This window comes from Apis florea, unplaced genomic scaffold (genome assembly GCF_048593485.1).
Source record: "Apis florea isolate Af1SG1 unplaced genomic scaffold, ASM4859348v1 contig_2411_pilon, whole genome shotgun sequence".
Lineage (NCBI taxonomy): Eukaryota > Metazoa > Arthropoda > Insecta > Hymenoptera > Apidae > Apis > Apis florea.
This window is the reverse complement of record NW_028256580.1, coordinates 2,442,501-2,461,895: the sequence shown is the minus strand read 5'-3', so window position 1 is coordinate 2,461,895 and position 19,395 is coordinate 2,442,501. Positions and strand designations below refer to the sequence as shown.

General features: G+C 42.5%; 1 protein-coding gene across 1 annotated transcript in view; it reads right to left on the bottom strand.

The window, feature by feature from the left end:
- Nucleotides 1–19,395, bottom strand: part of LOC100868982 (uncharacterized) — a 62,420-nt gene that overhangs the window by 4,617 nt on the left and 38,408 nt on the right. Inside the window, exons 3-4 of the mRNA XM_012483851.3 lie at nt 4,880–4,903; nt 4,158–4,273 (exon numbers count right to left, since the gene is read on the bottom strand). Of these exons, the coding sequence (XP_012339305.2) occupies nt 4,158–4,273; nt 4,880–4,903 (140 nt within the window). The remainder of the gene's footprint in view (nt 1–4,157; nt 4,274–4,879; nt 4,904–19,395) is intronic.

Sequence of the window (19,395 nt, the reverse complement as noted above, 5' to 3'; positions counted from 1 at the left end):
TACAATATACATATTATATATAATATATATATATATATATATATATATATATATATATGGAAGGAAAGATCCAAAAGAGTACCAAGTTGTACACATCCTTCTGAGTACGAGAAAAGGAGAAAAAGTTTTTTCGGCATCCAGCTTTGTCCTACCACCTTTTGCACGAGGCAAGGAAGTACGAGGAGGTGAAGGAGGAGAAGAAAACCGCGGTTTCGTACGAACGTAGCAACGTGTGTAAACATTTGTTGTGCATGTGGTAAACGATGGCCTGGCACGCTTTCTTCCCACGCGACGTTTCTTACTCGACGTAGGTCGATCAATAACACGGACGGAGCAGCTATATAGAGAGCGAGAGAGCGAGAGCAGAGAGAGAGAGAGAGAGGGAGAAGGTATCGATTGCTCGAAGGAACAATTATTACAAACCGTGATGCGCGTGCACCACGAACGCGTTAATTAACGCATTTAACGCGGGAAACGGGCACCGGTTTTAAAATAATTTCCATCTTCTATTCCCGCGGATCAAACGGATCGAAACGAATAATCTCGAATTTGAAGAACAGAGGTGAATAAATGCGACGAAGAAGAACGTCTTAGAAATTAGAGAACGTTAACCAGAGTATTGAAATCCTTTCCTTTTGATTTCCTTTTTCCTTTCTTTTTTTTTCATAAGCCTCTGTCTATTGGCTTCTGGCTAACCGAGAAAGAGAGAGAGAGAGAGATTTACATTCGAAATTTTTTGTTATAACCGAAGATCTGCGGTGGAATTACTTGCACACACAACTCGGTAGACGTTTAAGGAACTGTATCGATATCCTGTCCCGGCTTGTAATTCACCGCGTATAAACGCAACGAAACGAAGGTCTCTACGTCTACGTCTACGTTTACCGGGGAGGCGTATCAATTGTTGGAAATACGGGACACTATCGGCGCGAGGATCGTGATTATTCCTTGACAGCCAGTGTGCAAGCCTGAGGTGTGCAAGGAGAGGGGGTTGCATACGTGTCACGTAGGATAGGCGAAGGGATCTCGAAAAACGACCGAAATTATTTTCTCTCCCTTCTTTCAACCGAATTCGATATTTAAATACTCGAATTATTTTTCGAAGCTTCCCGTCTGGAAAGGAAAGGAATACAATTATTCCTCGTTGAATGGTGTTTGTGTAACTTTTCTCGATGAAAAAAAAAAAGGCACGCTTTTTATTTCTTTCGATTATTCAGGGAGGAGGGGGGGGGGGAGGCCGAGCGTTTCGAAAAGCGTTTCGAGAGAATCGTGTCGGCCACGCGTGGCTGAACGAGGGAGGGGGAGTCGTAAAAGTCGTATAATCGAGAGGAGGGAGGAGGGGGGAGGGGAAAATAGAATCGGAGAAAGATTCGTTGCAGAAGCATCGTTTAACTGGGCTAAGGTCAATTCGCCAACTATTTGGCATAGTTCCAAAGAGTGGGGGAACAACCGCTTTTCCCTTTTCCACACTCGTTCCAACCCCTCGAAATTAACCCCCTCTCAAGAATTCGAAGACTCTCTGAAAAAAAATTAGATTAAAAAATTTTTCAGAAGGAACATCTCCCTATCCCTGCTCTCGTATATACGACGATCTTCTCGATCTTCAAAATTATTAAGCACACGTTGGGGAGGGAGAAAGAGGGATATAAAGAGATTTAAATATTTAAATCGGACGGAGCTGGTTGAACGATCGGGTCTCATTTACTAATTTACCAATCCTCCATCCGGATATCGAATAAAACGATAGATTAGAATTATATTAATGTAGAAACGGGGAGGGGAGGGGAGGGGGGGGGCTTGATCAAATCCTAATCAAGCCTAATGTAAAGCTCGTTTGATTAAAATCCAAACTTAATCCGGGCCGCTTAATTTCGATTTCACCGTTTCATCTCGTTTCGGCCGAAATTTCCAAAGGAAAAAAAAAAAAAAAAAAAGAAAAGAATCTAGCTTTCTCTCCATATTCGTTTCTCAACGAACGATTGCAAACTCGAAACTTGTTACCAGGCGTGTACCTTTCGAGGATTGTAGAATGTTACACTGTCGAACGGAGTCGAATGGCCGCGATATCGACGGTTTCGAGTGAGCAGCCGCGAATTCCGCGCCGTCATCATCGCCGACTTCTCCTTTCCTCTTCGAACAGACGCGACCGCTCGGATATAAAATATAAAAGTGTCGACAATTATTATTATTATTATCATTATTATTGAGAGAATGAAAGCTCGAAGTCTTTTCTCCTTTTTTATAAAAAAAGGATAAATAAAAATATTTCGAAATATTTCGATCGAACGAAATATTTCGGGATGGACGGATCGCTGTGATCGAGCGCGGCCAAGGAATCGGCCGCGAAATTATTCAACGGGGATCGATCGAGGCTCGTTTCACGCGCGACACGGCTGAAAACCCTCGTCGCGCTGTCCCTCCGCGTGCACGCGAGAAATCAGCCTCCTTTTATTAATGCACGCGCCTCGAGTTCGAAGAGAGAGAGAGAGAGAGAGAGAGAGAGAGAGAGAGAGAGAGAGAGAAGGGAATCGAGTTTATTCACAAGGAGGACGCGGTGTTCGCGATCTTAATTGATATCGAATATATTTCAAAGAGTGAACGAGAATGTTCCAGATAGAAATTCCAAACTATTTTTCAATATAGGATCTACTTTCGAAGAAATGATTTCGATCTTAATTGATTAATATTTTCGAAATGTTTCTATTTTCCAAGGGGGGGAGGAAAAAAATTCTTGGAAATTCTTCTCTGGAAATCGGATAATTCGAGCAGAGTGTGTTAAATTTTCGAAGAAGGTAATAAAATATCGATCGATCCCTACCTGACCGATTGAAAGGAGATACGGCGCGTAGGAATGATCTCGTATTTTTAAACGGACTATTATACGGAGTCGGGTGAGGCAAACTGTGAATTGTTACCGTTCAACAACGGACGCACGCGTTTTGTTGAAACGCGTGAGAATAAAGTTTGTTATACGCGTTATAACTCTTCACGAGCGACGCACTTACTCCACAGAATCGAAACATTTATTTCATTTCTTTCTTTCTTTCTTTCTCTCTTTTTTTATCTTCCTCTTTTTTCGCTCTTTCAGCGAGGAAGAAAAAAAAGTATCGTCGGTTGAACCGAACCCATAATACCGAGGGCATCGCCTCTCTCTCTCTCTCTCTCTCTCTCTCTCTCTTTCTCTCTCTCGATTGTTTTCGCCTAACGCATACGTGAGTCGACCGGTTATGCGGATAACTTACACTGAACGCATATATGGGTTCATCGTTTGCAAAGGGTTAATCGTAAACTAAAATACTCCGCGATCGTGTCACGGTCTCATTCACATTCCGCCCTATTCCGTTATTATAATACTTGACTTGGTAGAATCGACCAAACTCGATCTCTTTTCGATAACGAGATTAAGAAAATTTCATCGAAAATTTTTTCCATTCATTCCATGTATAATTTTTTCGGGATTTCAACTTATAGTATCAACTCATAATATCGAAACGATCGAGGAATCGAAGGGCCGTTTCGACGCGGCCTCGTTCAAGATGAAGCCACTCGACTACTCCCCTTTATCACTGCGCGACCCGATGGAATGCGGCAACACGGTGTCTATCGAGCTAATTTACCGACCGTTCCGTTTAAACGAGAATTCGTTGAGAGAGCGTGCCGTACGAAAGAAATTCTCGTCCTTCTCTAGGTGCGTCTTGCGACACACGATCTTTCAAATTTATTTGGAAATTTATTTGGAGAGATGTCTGGAACGAACAACTCCCTGAAAACATCGATAAAGTGAGTAAAACGGGATCCATTCTCGGACTGGGGAGGGGAGAGAAAGTTGCCGCTAAAAATATTAAATTCAATACAATAAGAAGAAAAACTACTTGCCACTGTTGTGTAGAAAAGATGCGGATTTCTTTAAAATTTCTGGAAAATCGAAAATATACGAACAACAGTTTTCATCGACCAAACCTTCGATCTGTGTACGATAAATGTTGCATATTATTTAGAGAGTAATATAAAATTCGTGAAAAAAAGGTGAACGCGATGTTCGAGCATCGTTTCGCCCGGGACAATAGAGACACGTAGAGTAGAACGAGGCGGCGGCGACGGTGGCGGCGGCGGTGGCGGTATCGATCAAAACGCAAGTTAAGTTATACAAGACTTACTTTAAAAATAGCCTGTAGAGTACGGCGCTGAAGGTCTGTGAAAACCAGGCGCGGTTTCTTGGGGGCGGGCTGTTGGTGTTCTGCCTGGTTCGCCATCTCGTCTTTCCTCTTGCATGCTGCGAAATTCGTTAGATCTTATTATCCTTATTCTTTCGGTTAAAATTTTCATAAGTTAATTCAAGTTAGAAAGAGAGAGAAAAAAAAGGAAATAATTTTATGAATATAAAGATAATGTACACACACACGTATATATATATATGTGTGTGTGCGCGTGTGTGTGTGAACATATACAAATAAATTGCAATAGGAAGGATAGAGGAAGGAAGATCGAGGCTTCTCGGGTTTCACGCTTGGCTCGAGCTAATTGGTAATTAGCGGGCGAAAAGGACGGCGCGGTGAAAAAAAGAGGAGGGGGAGTGCGTCCTTTTCCATAAGTAGCCATTTATGAAACGGTCCAAGATCTCCCCTTTCAAAGCTGACTACCAGTGTCGAAAAGGTGGGAAGGAGGGGGAGGGGGAAGAGGAGGTGAATCGAAGCGAGAAGAAACATGTTTTCTTTCTCTCCTTGTTTCCCAGTATTTGCAATACTGTATCACGTATACACGCGCGCCCTCTACGCCCTGCATAGGTGGCGCGCGTGTAATTGATCGGCCCAATTAAGACGAAATAAAACGAAAGGGAAACGGAAGGGGTTTTCAAACCGGGTAATTTGATCGTACTTACCTCCGCGTTGTGGAATCTGTGCAGCTGAAAGCAGAAAAAAGAAGACAAATGTGAATCAACGGCGAACTCGTTTAACTTACGGACGACCCGTTTTTCTTATTTCTTTTCTTTTCTTTTTTTTTTTCTCTCTCTCTTTTTTTTTTTTCTTTTTTCTTTACTTCGTCTGTTTACGGGTCGTCGTATAAATACATCTTGTTCTCGACTGTGTGCAATGCTGGTTTTCTTTTTTTTCTTTTCTTTTCTTTTCTCTGTTGTATATTCGTGTTTCTTTTGTATAATATCTTTTTTTTTTTTTTTTTTTTTTTTTTTTTCTTACAATCGCTAGCTTGTTTCACTGTTTCACTTCGAGCATTAAAAAAAAATTATTACTTGCTTTTTTTTTTTTTTTTGCAAAGTACATTTTCTCAGCCAAAACAAAAAAAAAAATAAACAAATAACAATAATAATAATAATAGTAATAATAATCTCGACACTATATGCGATATTACATGGATATTACGTACTTGTAAAAATATAATACAGTATTACATTGAAAAAAAGAAAAAAAATGAGAGATAGATAGATAGATAGATAATATGTCAAAGGGTAATATATAATATATATATATATATGTATGTATGTATAAGAAGTAAAAACACGTACAACAAGTCAAGTGGAGAGAAAAAAAGTGGGGGGGGGGGGGGCGGGGCGGTTCGGGCGGCGAGGGGGGGGCGGGTTAGGGGATTCGCTTGCATACCACGAATAAATCTGATATAATACTACAGCTCATAAACATCTCACTAAAAGGGCATGAGAAAAGGGCACAAAAAAGGGGGGTGGGGGGGGAGGGGGGGGCGTACACGTACGTATATATATATATGTATATGTATGTATATATATATATATATATATATATAAAATCTGTGTATACATGTGAGACGATGCAAGAGTGTTGCAAGAGAGATGAGATTTTGCTTGGAGTTCTTTTTTCATTTTATCTTTCCTTTCTCACTTTCTTCAAGATGTCGGTGTCAGTTAGTCAGTTGATTTTTCGTTTTTCTTCGTGTTTTTTCCCTTTCGAGTGAGTGGGTACTATCATTGCCCTGTTTCGAATCTGAGTGGTATTATTACGTGTCTCGTCGAAGAGCACGCGTTTCTTCGTTCCACAAGCGTCGAATCGCGTCGAAAAGTTTCGAAAATTATGGAGATTTCGAATTTCCCCATCCCAGAATTAATTTGACCTCAGACAGAATTCCTGTTTCATCCAATTTCAGCTTCGATCTTCACGTTTCGAGAATACGAAATTTTCGATCTTTGTGTTCGAAAATTTTGAAACGAATTCCTCCCTTCGGGGGAGGAGGGGGCCACGATTTTTATTTTCGAACGATAAAACTTAATTGCGGGCGAGAAGAGAAGAGAAGAGAAGAGAAGAGAAGAGAAGCGACGTTTACGAAATCCCGCTCGATATTAGATTAAATAACTCGTCAATTTCTCCCTTTGTCCAGCCCCGAAAACTACTTCGAAATCGTTGGAATTTTTCCCGATAATGGAAGGAGGGGGGGGGAGGGAGACCCACCACCCTTTCGTCGAAATCGAAAAAAAAAAAAAAAAAAAAAAAAGAAAAATCTCGTTCGAAGGAAATTACTCGCCTTGGACAAAGGTTGGGTCGCGATTATAAATCCATTTCTGCCGATCGATAATTCTGCCTCGAAAAAAATTCCGTCCGGGAATAAAAAAAAAAAAAAGAAAAGAAAAAAAATAAACTCGAAAAAGGGCTCGTTCTTTGCGCCTTAAAAGCACGTCTCGAATCCAAAAAAAAAAAAAAAAACCACGAATCGAATCGAATTATTAATCTTGATAACCGTCCTCGGCCGATTGAATGATCGCGGCCCTTCCTCCCCCAAAGAGAATTGAAATTTCTCCACTTGGGGAGAAAAGAGACAAAAAAAACAGAGAAAGAGGAGAAATTAAGCGGTGGAAGAGGCTCGGCGTGCCATTGGCACGAGCCGGCCGATAACGAGTGAAAGGAGAGGCGGCGGAGGAGGAGGGGGTGGGTTGGGAGGAGGTTGGACAGGTGGACAGAGACGAAAAATTGACGCGTTCGTTATTACCGAATGGTCGCGACTAGGTCCTCCCCTCCCATCCCTCCCTCCGTTTGATTTTTCACCCTGTCACCCCTTTCCTCCTCCTCCTGTTACGTACAGTGTCCTCTCCAGTACAGCCAGGACACTCTTTTCCCTCCCCCCAAAGAACCGGACTCGTGAGTATGATAGTAAATTGGTGATTCTTGGATGGATCGAGGGAGGGGAGGGGAGAAAAAGAAAAGGAAACGAATTCTCGAAAATGATTGTATCACGTATCTCCTCGTCCGACTCGAACTCGACGAAAAAAAAAAAAAAAAAAAAAAAAAAAGAGAGAAAAAAAAAGATCTATTCTTAACCGCCGTCGAGAGCGGATGGCGGAATATCGGGGAGGGAAAGGACGGGCCGATGACAGTGGTAGTCGAAGGGAGGAGGGGGCCACGTTAAAATTGTCAAGCGGAAGAACGGTCGCGTTGTCAGCCCCGTATCCATCCGTTGCGGGAAGAACAGAAACTCGAAATGGATGCAAGCAAGAACCGGATGTCACGAGCGAGCGGATCGATCGAAGGATTCCAGAAACGGCTAAGTGGGCCAAATCCAGTCGGGCGCACGGCGCGATAAAGCATTAACGAGCTCTCTCTCTCTCTCTCTCTCTCTCTCTCTCTCTCTCTCCCTTTTTTCCTCTTTTCTTTTCTTCTTTCTATCTGTATCTCTTCCCTCCACTTTGCGGGGAGGGAAATCTCCACCGCGAAAAAAACACTACTTTTTCGGGGGGGGGGGGGGAGGGAGGAATAATCGACGAGCTGTGCGCGATGAACGTGACACTTTGTGCGCCTCCGTGAAAAGGCGGCGGCGGCACTTTGACGAACGAAGCGATCAGGTCGCGCGGAAAAATTTGATCGGCTGGCCGGAGAAACGACGCCTGATAACTCGGCCCCCGTTCACTCTACGGCTGAATTTTGTAAAAATGGGAGAGAAAGGTGGAGAGAGAGAGAGAGAGAGATAGATAGATGGAGAAACGAAGTTGGAAGAATCCTCGATTTGTTTCCAATTTGTTTTCTTGATACTTTCTTGAAGACGTTGCATTTCGAAAGCGCGACGAGGGAAGATTATATGAAACGATCTCCATTAAAGGGATGGCCGCGACCATCGGAATCGGATCCACGTACGATATCTCTGCTCGCCGTAACCGATGGCCAATCAAAAGGAAGTTTGTCAGAGACTTGAGCGTGGCACGTAGACGTCTTCCTCCTCGTAGGCGGGGGAAGGGGGAGGGGGAGGATCGGTGTTCCGTGTCGCAGCCGCCATCCCCCTTTTCCCGAATAACTCAAGAATGATTGGATTTCGAGCGAGGAGCCCGGTTGGCGTCACGTGGCACCAATAGCTTCTGCTATATAATAAAATAATACACGCGGAGAGACCGCCACCCTGCATTTACATGGGCCACGTGATCTCGATACTCTCTCTCTCTCTCTCTCTCTCTCTCTCTCTCTCTCTCGTCTTTGGTCTCTTTCCCTCGATGCATCGGGTGTGCGATCCTCGAATCGACTTTCTTCCAACTTCTTTGCCGAGAATTCGTCCAAAATTCAATTGGTCTTTCAATTTCTTTCTTTTTTGGATACGAAGAAATCTTTTTGACACGTTTAACGATTAATAATATCTCGAGAGAGAGAGAGAGAGAGAGATTATATTTTTCTTCTCGTATATATTCCCCGATTACGAAATTTCTCGAGATGATGCGGTGGTGGTGTATTCGTTTAAACTCGTTTCGAAGCGATGTTTTATATTTTATGAAGTTGCCCGATATATACATATAACCGAGACTGGAACGTGCCGTTTTTAGGGAAATTTCACAAGCTGTTCCGGAAATTGAATTCCGCTTCATTTCCGTTAATCCATCCGCCGCAATTGCACGTATTATCTTGATTTTGAAAGTTTGTCGTCTATCGCGATTGAACCCCGTTGGACGCTTCGTCGTCCCCTTTATTTTTAATACGGTTACCGGTTGAACGAGCGCGCGCTAACGCTCAGGTGGGTTGCATGAAAACTTGAAAGAGTTAGTAAGGGCTTTTTCCAGGAAGAATCGAATGAATTTACATTCGTTACAAAAAGCTTCTCGTTAATCGTATTTTCCTCTTTTCTCATTGGCTCTTTCTCTCTTCTTCTCTCTCTTTTTTTTATATCTCTTCTGTTTCTCTCTCTCTCTCTCTCTCTCTCTCTCTCTCTCTCTCTCTCTCTCTCTCTCTCTCTCTCTCTCTCTCTCTCTCTTTCTCTTCTTCTTTGTTTACAATTTTTTATTTACTTTTCGTGTTCTATTCTCTCCTGTTCTTTTTTTTTTCTTCGTTCCTTTTCGCTTCTTCTCTGTTCGTAATTTTTCCCCCGTTTATCTCCCTCCCCCTTTTGTCCTCCGTACTTTTTTCGCTGTTTACAAAAGCTGGGCTTTTCCGTGTTCCACTTAGACTTATTTATATTAAGGGCTTTTTTCCTGTTTTTAACCCCTCCCCCTCCCTCCCTTTTCAGGATTAACCTTGTAATAATCCATTTTTTTAAATTCTTTTTAATATAGCAGCGCAGCCATATTCTTTTTTAATTCCCCCCGTCCCATTTTTATATATTCCACTGCACAGCTAATTTTTCTCCTTCTTTTTTCCCCGCGATTTCTGTATTTTTACCACACCACGCACACTCTGTAGAATGGTGGTGTGACTTGGTACAACAAAACTTCGCGTCTCTGCAGTATAGAAGAGAGTCCCTCCCTCCTTCCTCTCTCTCTCTCCTTTCCTCTCCTGCCATTTTTGCCTGATAGGCTCGCATTCCGATTGAACACCACACACCACCCACCACCCATCATCCACGTATACCGAGATATTCTTGCTTCTTCCCTCTTTCCTTGGATTTTCTCGCTTCGCGCTCAGATTTATGAAGGCAATTCGATTTTATCGCTTATTGCTAGGAACTCGCCGATATTCGTGACGTTCTCACTCCCTAAGTGAACTTTTACTCTCTCTTTTTCTTCTCTTACATAGTTTTCTTTTCACTAGTTTCTCTCCTTCTACGAATGTAAAATATCCAGTGTAGTAGAAGAGAGTATTATTATGTATTGTTGTTTTCGTTAATGATTATAAAATATCCATCATTTCCATAAGATTCTTCTCTCCTCTTCTGTAGGGATAATATATTATCATAGTATTTGGGTCATTCCTCTCCATTAATTCTAATTTAATCTGGTTACAAGTGTCCATGATAATAGTACAAACACCATCACACATATAACTTTTATTCATATTTAAAAGCATAGTATATATATATTATATATACTCTTTCCCTCATTAATAGGAGATAGATATTTTTATTTCCTGATTGATTTGGATCCCTCTCTCTCTTCCTTCTTGCGAAATTATTCATCATTCAACTTGGAATAAAGTTACGAATTATATATCATATGCAAATATAAGACACCGGAGAAAATTAATAATTCTTTTAGAAATTTTAAAAATGTAGAAAAATGAGAAAAATCTTCACCGGGATTCGAACTCGCACCTTTCGGATTACGAAGCCGAGACTATACGCTCTTCGCCAAATCGTCCACTCAACGTTTTAACGTAACATTCCCCCTTTTGTTCGACACAGAGGCCTCCAATTCGTTTGTTTCATCATGCTTCATCATGCAAAATTTAATCTCCAAGAATTAATCCAAGAAGAACAAGATCTTGGCAATCATCCACGTGCGAAAAATCGATTCTCGTCCATTCTTCTTCGCGGATAAATTTCCCTCTCGTCGTACCTTCCCGCTAATAAATATCGATGGCAAGCTGTTTTACAAACGATACACCGCCTTCCCTTCGACCTATCCACCGAAGGTACAGCGTATAGAAATAAACCCCAATTTATTTTTCACTCGACTATTTGTCGATGCCTGGGATGGGATCCAAACCCTAATTCCGAACCGATATTCGACAAATTTACCGCCGTACGACATGCAAGTTTCGACGAAAGGATGGAGGGAGGCGAAGGGGGAGGGCGTTCCATGAAAACTGGAAAGGAACCTGTCCATCGAGATTGATTTTTTTCCCCCCATTTTCCCGAGCGAATTTTTCGCGACCGCAGATCGGTTTTTTTTTTTATTTTTTTCCCCCTCGGCTAATTAACGATTCTCCGGTTACAAATTTAATTGCGAAACCGAACGCGACATAACCGACTGGTATCCGCGAGCCTCGTTATCGATCCGTTCGACTGGAAACTGTCGAAAATGGCGGAATTCTATTTCCAGATAGCTAGGTACGATAGCTAGCCTACTTTTTTTTTTTTTACCCAAATCTTCGATCGAAAATAATTCTCCGCTCGATCGTGCATCAAGTTTTCTCGAAACGTGAAGTGAATAGGTATTGTTAAAAAAAACGAGTCGATCTTCTGGTCGCTCCAACTTGTCGCGAATCTCGAGGAAAAAAAAAAAAAAAAGGTAACCGGAAGTCTTCACTTCGATCGGTCCCGCCAACCCCGTTGCGAGACCGTCGATTTTTCTTTTTTTCCAAAAAAAAAAAAAATTCGTGTTGTTTCGTCGTGTTGTGTTGCCCTTGATGTGACCCGATCCCATCCAACCCTCGACGCGTTCCTTTCCTTTCCTCCCTTTCTTTCGAATTTTTCCGATTTCGATGTTGAGAAAAAGTAAAAAAATCGAAATGTCAAAATTGAAAAAATTCCGACACACGCGCGCGCGCGCACACATATATTATATAAACATATATTGCAAAAGCAAAATGACGATCGAAGGAGTTGAAACACGAGGAGGAGAGGTTCGCTCGAACGCGTCGAGTGTCGGACGTGACGGCCCGTAAATGTGCGACTTTCCTTTTCTCCTTCTTCTTCTTCTCCTTCTCCTTCTCCTTCTTCTTCTTCTCCTTCTTCCTCCTCTTCTTCTTCCTCCTCCTCCTCCTCCTCCGCCTTTTTCTCTCTCTTTTCTTTTCTTTTTTTCTCCATACTTGAACATTCATGCTTTGTCTTACAACAGGGGGCGGGGGTGGGGGTGGGGGTGGGGGTGGGGGGGTATCGACTAACAATACTTGTGGTTGAGTAAGGGGGCGGGGGTAGGGGTAGAGGGCGGGGGCAAACAACACTACCTGCGCAAAGGGCCTCAAAAAAATATTTATAATTTAATAACAGCTAGAACGAATAATAATAGTAATAGTAATAATAATAATAATAATTAAAAAAAAAAAAAAGAAACGGGCAGTCTCTGTGTCTTACATGATAATGGTGGGTAATAATAATAATAATAATAATAATAATAATAATAATAATAATAATAATAATATCTAAAGAGAAACTTGGGATTCATTTGTGGCGGGGGATGATCGGCTCGCAGCAAAATGCTCACGTTCAACGAAATAAGACAGCATTCCGACAGCCCCGTAAATTGGCGAGAAGAGTTTTCACCGTCGATCGATAACAGCACAACAATAATAACAATACGCATCGATGCAATTTTCTCGTGATTGATGACGAGAAGGAGGGGAGGAATGGAAAAATTTCTCACTATTTCGATCGATCGATGAGAAGCGTCGCGCCAATTTTCGCAGCGACGTAGATCTTCGTCTAAACATCACTCGTTTCTTTCCCCGTATATATACATAATATATACGTCTTTTACTGTGTCGTACTCTAATGGACAAAGACGCGAGAGACAGAGAGGGGCACCGGAAACGGGGGGAGGGGGGGGGGGCGTGCCGATTCCTTCTTTTTGTACACGTAATACATATATATATATATATATATGTATATATATACGAATGCGTGTGATCATATCGTCCCCCGTTTCCATGCCTGGGAATTCAGCAAGCAAGCAAGCAAGCAAACTTTCGTCTGTCGTCGTCGAATTTGTACGAAAGGATCGCCGTGTATCTATATATATATATATACATATATGTGTATATATATATATATATATATATATATATACACATATATATTTAGTAGGGTGTCCTTTTCCCCTCCATTCCATTTTTCCCCCCATTTTCTTTTCCACGGAGATCGTTCATTCGCCTCGATTTCCTCGATTGTTCTCTCTCTCTCTCTCTCTCTCTCTCTTTCCTCTTTTCTCTTCTCTTCTTTTTCTCGAGAAGCGTGAGAGAATTCGGGGACACCCTGTACACGTATGTGTGTATGTATGTACGTGTGTGTGTGTGTGTGTATGCACGACGAGAGATCTCTCCTTTTTCTTCTTCTTCTTCTTCTTCTTCTTCTTCTCCTTCTTTTTTATCTTTTCATCTTGATCATCCACGATGCTGGGAATCGATCGAATCAATCCGAATTTTTTTAATCTTCGAATTAATTTTTCCTCAACCCCCAGCACCGTTCCCCACCACCGTTCTCCAATCCACTTCCCCCTCCCCCCCTCCCCCCTCGAGGGGAGACAGGAGGGGAGGGGGAGGGACAGATTCGAAGACGGGGAGGGGAAATTCGTACATTGTGACTCAATTATGCGTTTACAATTTCGGTGATGATGATGATGATGATGATGATGATATAATAATAATAAGAGTACTAATAATAATATATATATATATATTTTGGTCATGCAATTATGCTAGTGTGTATATATATATATATATATATATATATATGTATATAGAGAGAGACTCGAGATAGCTCGGTGGCGTTTTATTGAGAAATCAATATCGTTCTTTTCAATCAATGATTCTTTTTCTTTCTTTCTTTCTTGCACTTCCATCCCCCCTCTTTTTGCTTCAATCTCTCTTCCAATCTCTCACGTTCTCTAAATTCTTCTCCCTTCATTCCTAACCTCATCTCTTTATCTCTCTCGAATTTCTCTTCATCATATTATTCGTCGCCTTTCTCGTCAAATTTTCCACTTTGTATGGAGGAATCGAGACAGAGTATTTCACTTTCAATCGTTCCATTAATCGATTATAATATTCGATTAAAAATGGGAATTCGATCGAGAAACAACGTAACTCGATCTCGACATCGAGGAAGGATACACGAAACGGAGGGGGGGGGAGGATTCTTCTTTCTAGGGGTTGAAAAGAAGGGGGAGGAATCCTGGGGGGAGGCGTTGCCGAAAGAAAACCGGCGGTCTAAGGCCTCACTGTCGCAGAATGGATGGATAGGAGCGTTAAAAAAAGCCAACCCCTTGCCTACGTGGCTTGGAAAAGGGTGGCTCGTACAGTGGAGTGCCGGTCGAGAGGGTGACTCGTGTCATCATCGAGGCCGGCGCACAATACGTCGGCTTAAATTTTTTCCGAAACCGTGGCGAGAGATTGCGAAAGAAAGAAAGTGAGAGAGAAAAAAAAGGATATTCGAAAATAATTCCTTACGAAACGACCGACCCTCTTTTTCCTTTTTTTTTCTCGACTCGATTAAAAAAATTGAAAAGAGACTCTCGTCGATTCGGCAAGAGCCACGTAACGAAGAGATAGAATTTTTAGAATTCGCCATATATAAATAAGGAAGGAAGAAGTTTCGAATTTGTCGAATTACAAGAAACGGTTTGGTTTCGAATTTAGAGTGCGGCTGGTGATCGTAGGTGGAGCGAACGACACGCCATCTCACTGTACGATGATCAATTTTCGTTAAAGGCGTGATTTCAAAAACAGAGGGAAGGCGCGCGAGGGGATCGATAGCGAGGCGACCGAGGGAAAGATGGAAAGTTTCAAGTAGTAGCGGGTCGTCTATGGTCGGACGCTGTACACTCCTACTCCTCCTTTTAAAAGTTTTCTCGCGCGCGCAAATTTGTCCCACGAAAATATAACTCGCCTCGCTTGAAACTCTGCTTTATCCATTTATCATTTTCAATTTAAGTAATTCGAGATAATCCGTCGTCCCTTTATTTAGAACGTATATGGAGATAGAGAAATTATTAACGATCGTTAAATCGTCCGTGAAGCGAAGGAGGCTTTCGATCGAAATTGCAAATTCGGATTAAAGTTTTAAACAACAAGAAGAAAAAAGAAAAAGGAAGAACGATCGAACAATCCGCTGATCCATCTTTTAAATGCAACCAACATGGAGGCGATGTTTTTGAAACGGCCAACCAGTAGACCGGGACCCGGGTTTATAGCGATACGGTTGTCGCCGGTTTCTGGGTCATTGGCGTAGCATGTAGTTTTTCGCGTGTGAGAGTCGAGTTTAACCGGCTCGTGGTGGTAGTGGTGGTGATGGTCGATCGTTCGTCCCTCGACTTCGAGGTAATATTCGAAGCCAATTAGAATAGACGAGGCCTCCAACCGTCGATCCAACCCGTTTCTGCGACTCCTCGCGCGCCAGCCTCTCGAATACCTTCCTCCGCGAAATTTATCGACGACCAACGCAGCCCGCCTCGTCGTGTTACTTAACTCGAGTATCGATCGGGATTCCTCGCCAACCGAACAACAACACTACTGCTTCTAACGTAATCTCTCTCTCTCTCTCTCTCTCTCTCTCTCTCTCTCTCTCTCTCTCTCTCTATGTTTTCGTTATTATAATTTCGAATTGTAGTGAATTCGAGACGTGTCTCTAAAGGCCATAAATAGATATAGATGTAGATAATCTAACTTTTATAATATCGAAACATTTTTCGAGCAAAATGAATACGATCGATTCTTCTTTCTTTTTTCTTTCCTTCTTCTATGCGAGATTCGATAAACCTGGGTTCTCAGGTTACTAAAGTTAACACATTCGCACCTAGTGACGCAAACGTGTATATGTACATGTACCACGTCGCCAGAGAACTGTTCTGAAACTATCGAAGGTCATAAATGGACTGACCAACCAGCTTTAACATTTTCACAAAAAAGAAGAAAAATATGTATCTATCTACGTATTCGTTCGTACCTGATTCGTTTCGATAAAATTTCAATTGTTCGGTCGTGCAATTGACTGACTGTCTTATACCGTCTAAAAAAAACTCGTAAAACTTTTTAAGCGTAACGTAAATATGGAGAGAGAAAACGTGTCGTTTTGTCGCGACACTTTGTTCAGGCGCGAACGCGTTTAAACCTTTAGAAGCGCGGTTTTCAAAAATTTTTTGGCAAGGAATTCGACCAGCCTCGATTTAATCTGCACGACTGGCGATCGATAACATCGGGATCTGTGCGTTCGAGAGAGAAGGTTCGAGCGCGGCACCAGGAATCGCGTAAAACAGGAAACGGCTCGAGGAGAGAATCAGAGAATCACGCTTGTCCTCCATTTTGATAGTAACGGGGTCAAGGTCGGGGCATTTTAACGCCGCGAGATCGATCGAACCGCATCGCTCTCTCTCTCTCTCTCTCTCTCTCTCTCTCTCTATCTCGATGAATCAAATTCCCTTTCCGCCAATTTTCGCGTGTCGTAAAATTGCAAAGATCGAAAAAGATCTCGATCACGTTTTTTCGAGATTTCCACAGAGAGAAATGCTCAACATACTCTCCCCTCCTCGATCGTTCTTCGAAAACAGGAATTCCTGTGAAAAGTTGAAACGAAAAGGAGAAAAATAGTAAGGAAAGGTCACCCGTAATGAAAAATTGAACGAATACTTTCGTTCGATTTATTATGCTAGCGCGTTGAAAATTTTATCGCGATCGATCGATGCGAAAACAAATGTAAAAAAAAAAAAAAAAAAAAAGAAATCTTCGTTTCCATATTATTTCGATCTATACCGATCGGAAGGGAGAGAAAACAAAAAAAAAAAAGAAAAAACAGCAGAAGAAAGAATCAATTTTCGAAGAAAATCGGAAGAGGCGAGAGAGGGGGGGGAGGGGGAGAGGTAAAGAGAGATAAAAAAAACTCGCAAAAGAAGTTGAATTTCTCGCGATGATTACGCGCGTGCGGATTAAGTGTCGATGACGGAAGGAACGAACGAACGAACGAACGAAAAACGACAGGTGGAGAAATCATACCCCTGAATCTGGGATCCCTCCTCGAGCGCCCCTCTGCAAAGAGGCGGTTCGCGCGATTTCAAGCGGCGAAGTGCTCAGCCACTACGTTTTTCCCGCCTCGATACTTTTCCTCCTCCTCCCCCCTCCCCCAACCTCTACACTCGGTTCTCCTTTCTATTCACGTCTCTTCTTCCCTCTGTCTTCTTACCCCACGTCTCTTCCTTTCAATTTATTACATCTCTCTCTCTCTCTCTCTCTTTCCCTTCCTCCATACGTCGCGTTATCTCTCTCGCTTCCTCCATTGTTACGCGCATATATACATTTCTCTTTCTCTTGTCCCTTTCGGTATTATCACCTCGACAACCGCGACTCGAGCGGCTTCTCAATAAAATGCCTCCGTACGTGTCACTTGTCAGGCTTTGTACCCTTCTTGTTTTCTCTTTGCTCTCGAGGAAATATATATATACATACGTGAGAATGGTGATTGGTCGTCGTGTGATTTTCTCTCTCTTTCTCTCTCTCTCTCTTTGTCTATTTTTTTTCTCTTCTCTCTCTCTCTCTCTCTCTTTTCTTTCTCTTCTTTTTACCTTTTCTTTTCATTTACCAATTCGTTTGATCGTGTCCCCTGTAGTAGTACTGGTGAACCGTGTATGTAGCGTGTGTGTGTGTGTGTGTGTGTGTGAACGTGTGGGTGGAAAAAGTGGGCGTCTTTTTGTTCGTTATTCGACTGGTGGTCGCTGTTCTCTTTCCAATCTAAAGCTTACGTTCAAAGAAGCGGCAGCAAAAATACGTGATGTACAGACACGTGTACAGTATGTATGTATATATGTATGTATGCATGTATGTATGCATGTGTCCGTATTAACGTGTGTGTGTGTGTGTGTGTGTGTGTGTATGAGATACGTGGTCAGTAGTGTATATATACGGAAGATTATAAATAATATTACGGTTCATACAGGTACAGCGAACGTGCATGGAATTCGTACTGTTTTTTTCTGTTCTCTAGCTGCTTGTTGTATATTGTCGTTCGTGTGTGTACGTGTACGCGTGTCCGTGTTCGTGCGTGCGTGGAAAAGAGATTGATAAACGACGCGTGTGTTGTCGTTGTTGTTTCGGCGGCGAAATCAAGGAAACGAAAAGTTGAAAGATGAGCGAATGGATGCAGTCGGGATATTTATTCTTTTTTTTTCTTTTTTTTTTTTTTTTTTTTGGATTCAGCGCGGTTTTCTCTGGATGGATTCTCCAGCATCGTCGTGCGAACGAGAGAGAGGGGGAGAAAAACAAAACAAAAAGGAATGATCATCGTTTTAGAAAATTAAAAAGATTTCATCCTCGACGAAACAAATAAAAAAAAAAAAAAAAAAAAACCAATAACACAACGATAATAGAAGAAGATCTAGAAAAATTTCAAAGGTGAGAAACAAAGGGAGAAGGGGATAAACGAGAACGAGAAAGAAAGAAGAGATTGATGCTCGATGGCGAGGAGGAAGGCGTCGGGACGCGGCGAGAGCAAAGACGTCCTTGCGACCGAGGCCTGCAATCGCAGGACGTCCGTGGCTTCCGCCGCGACCGATCACCGGCCATCCTCGGCCGTCGACAGAGGGAGGGGAGGCGTGACGAGGCAGCTGCTCGAACGACACGCAGCGTACGTCTGCGTGGTCGTCGTGCCGCTCGTCCATCGTCCGCCTTTCGCCTCCTTTCTTCGAAAAGAACGAAAAGAAAAATCGGGTTCGCGACGAATCACCGCGCTGACCTAAACTAAAATTCTTTCTTCGATCTTTTCGACTTTTTTGAGAAAAGATCGGATTCGTGAAATCGCGAATCGAATCGTATCGTATCGTGTCGCGTTCGAGATTTTTGAATTTTTTGTCAAAAAAAAATTGTCAACAATTCGTCATCCAAGGCTCGTCCAAGATCCCGCGGACAGAGAAGAAATCTTCCTTTCCACGGGAGCTGCACGAGCCGCCATTACGATTCGATTCGCGCGAACGACGACTGCACGGGAGACGGAGTGGGGGGGGAGGGGGGGGAGGGGAAGAAGGGGACGAAACGAAAGAGAAAGAAGGTAAGAGAAAGGATAAGAATTTTTTGAGGATCGATCGATGGAAAATCGATGAACAAGAGTTTCGGTGTCGCGCCGTTTCCGTTCCGTGGGGAGAGGAGGAACGAGCGAGAAAACGTCGGATGGCGAGCGGGGAAACGTCGAGAAGAGCGCCGTTTCTCTCTCTCTCTCTCTCTCTCTCTCTCTCTCTCTCTCTCTCAGTGATTGAAAGATCTTTCTCACTTGTTTCGGAGGAACGATCGAGGGGACGAGGAGGAAACGAGCGATCTTTCGAGCGTGTCTCCGAGGAGCCATCTAGGAGGAATTCTCGTCGACCCTCTCCACCACGCGCAACGGTCACGGGTAATTGGTCGAGGTATGCGAGACACGCGGTCGTATTATGTATGTATAAAGTAATTGTACCGTTACGAAGAGAATATATATATATATGTATGTTCGTGTGTATATATATATATATATGTATGTAGGCAAGGTGAAAGGTCAACGTCATACGTTTCGATCCATTACAACAACGTATCATATATATATATATAATAACGTAAT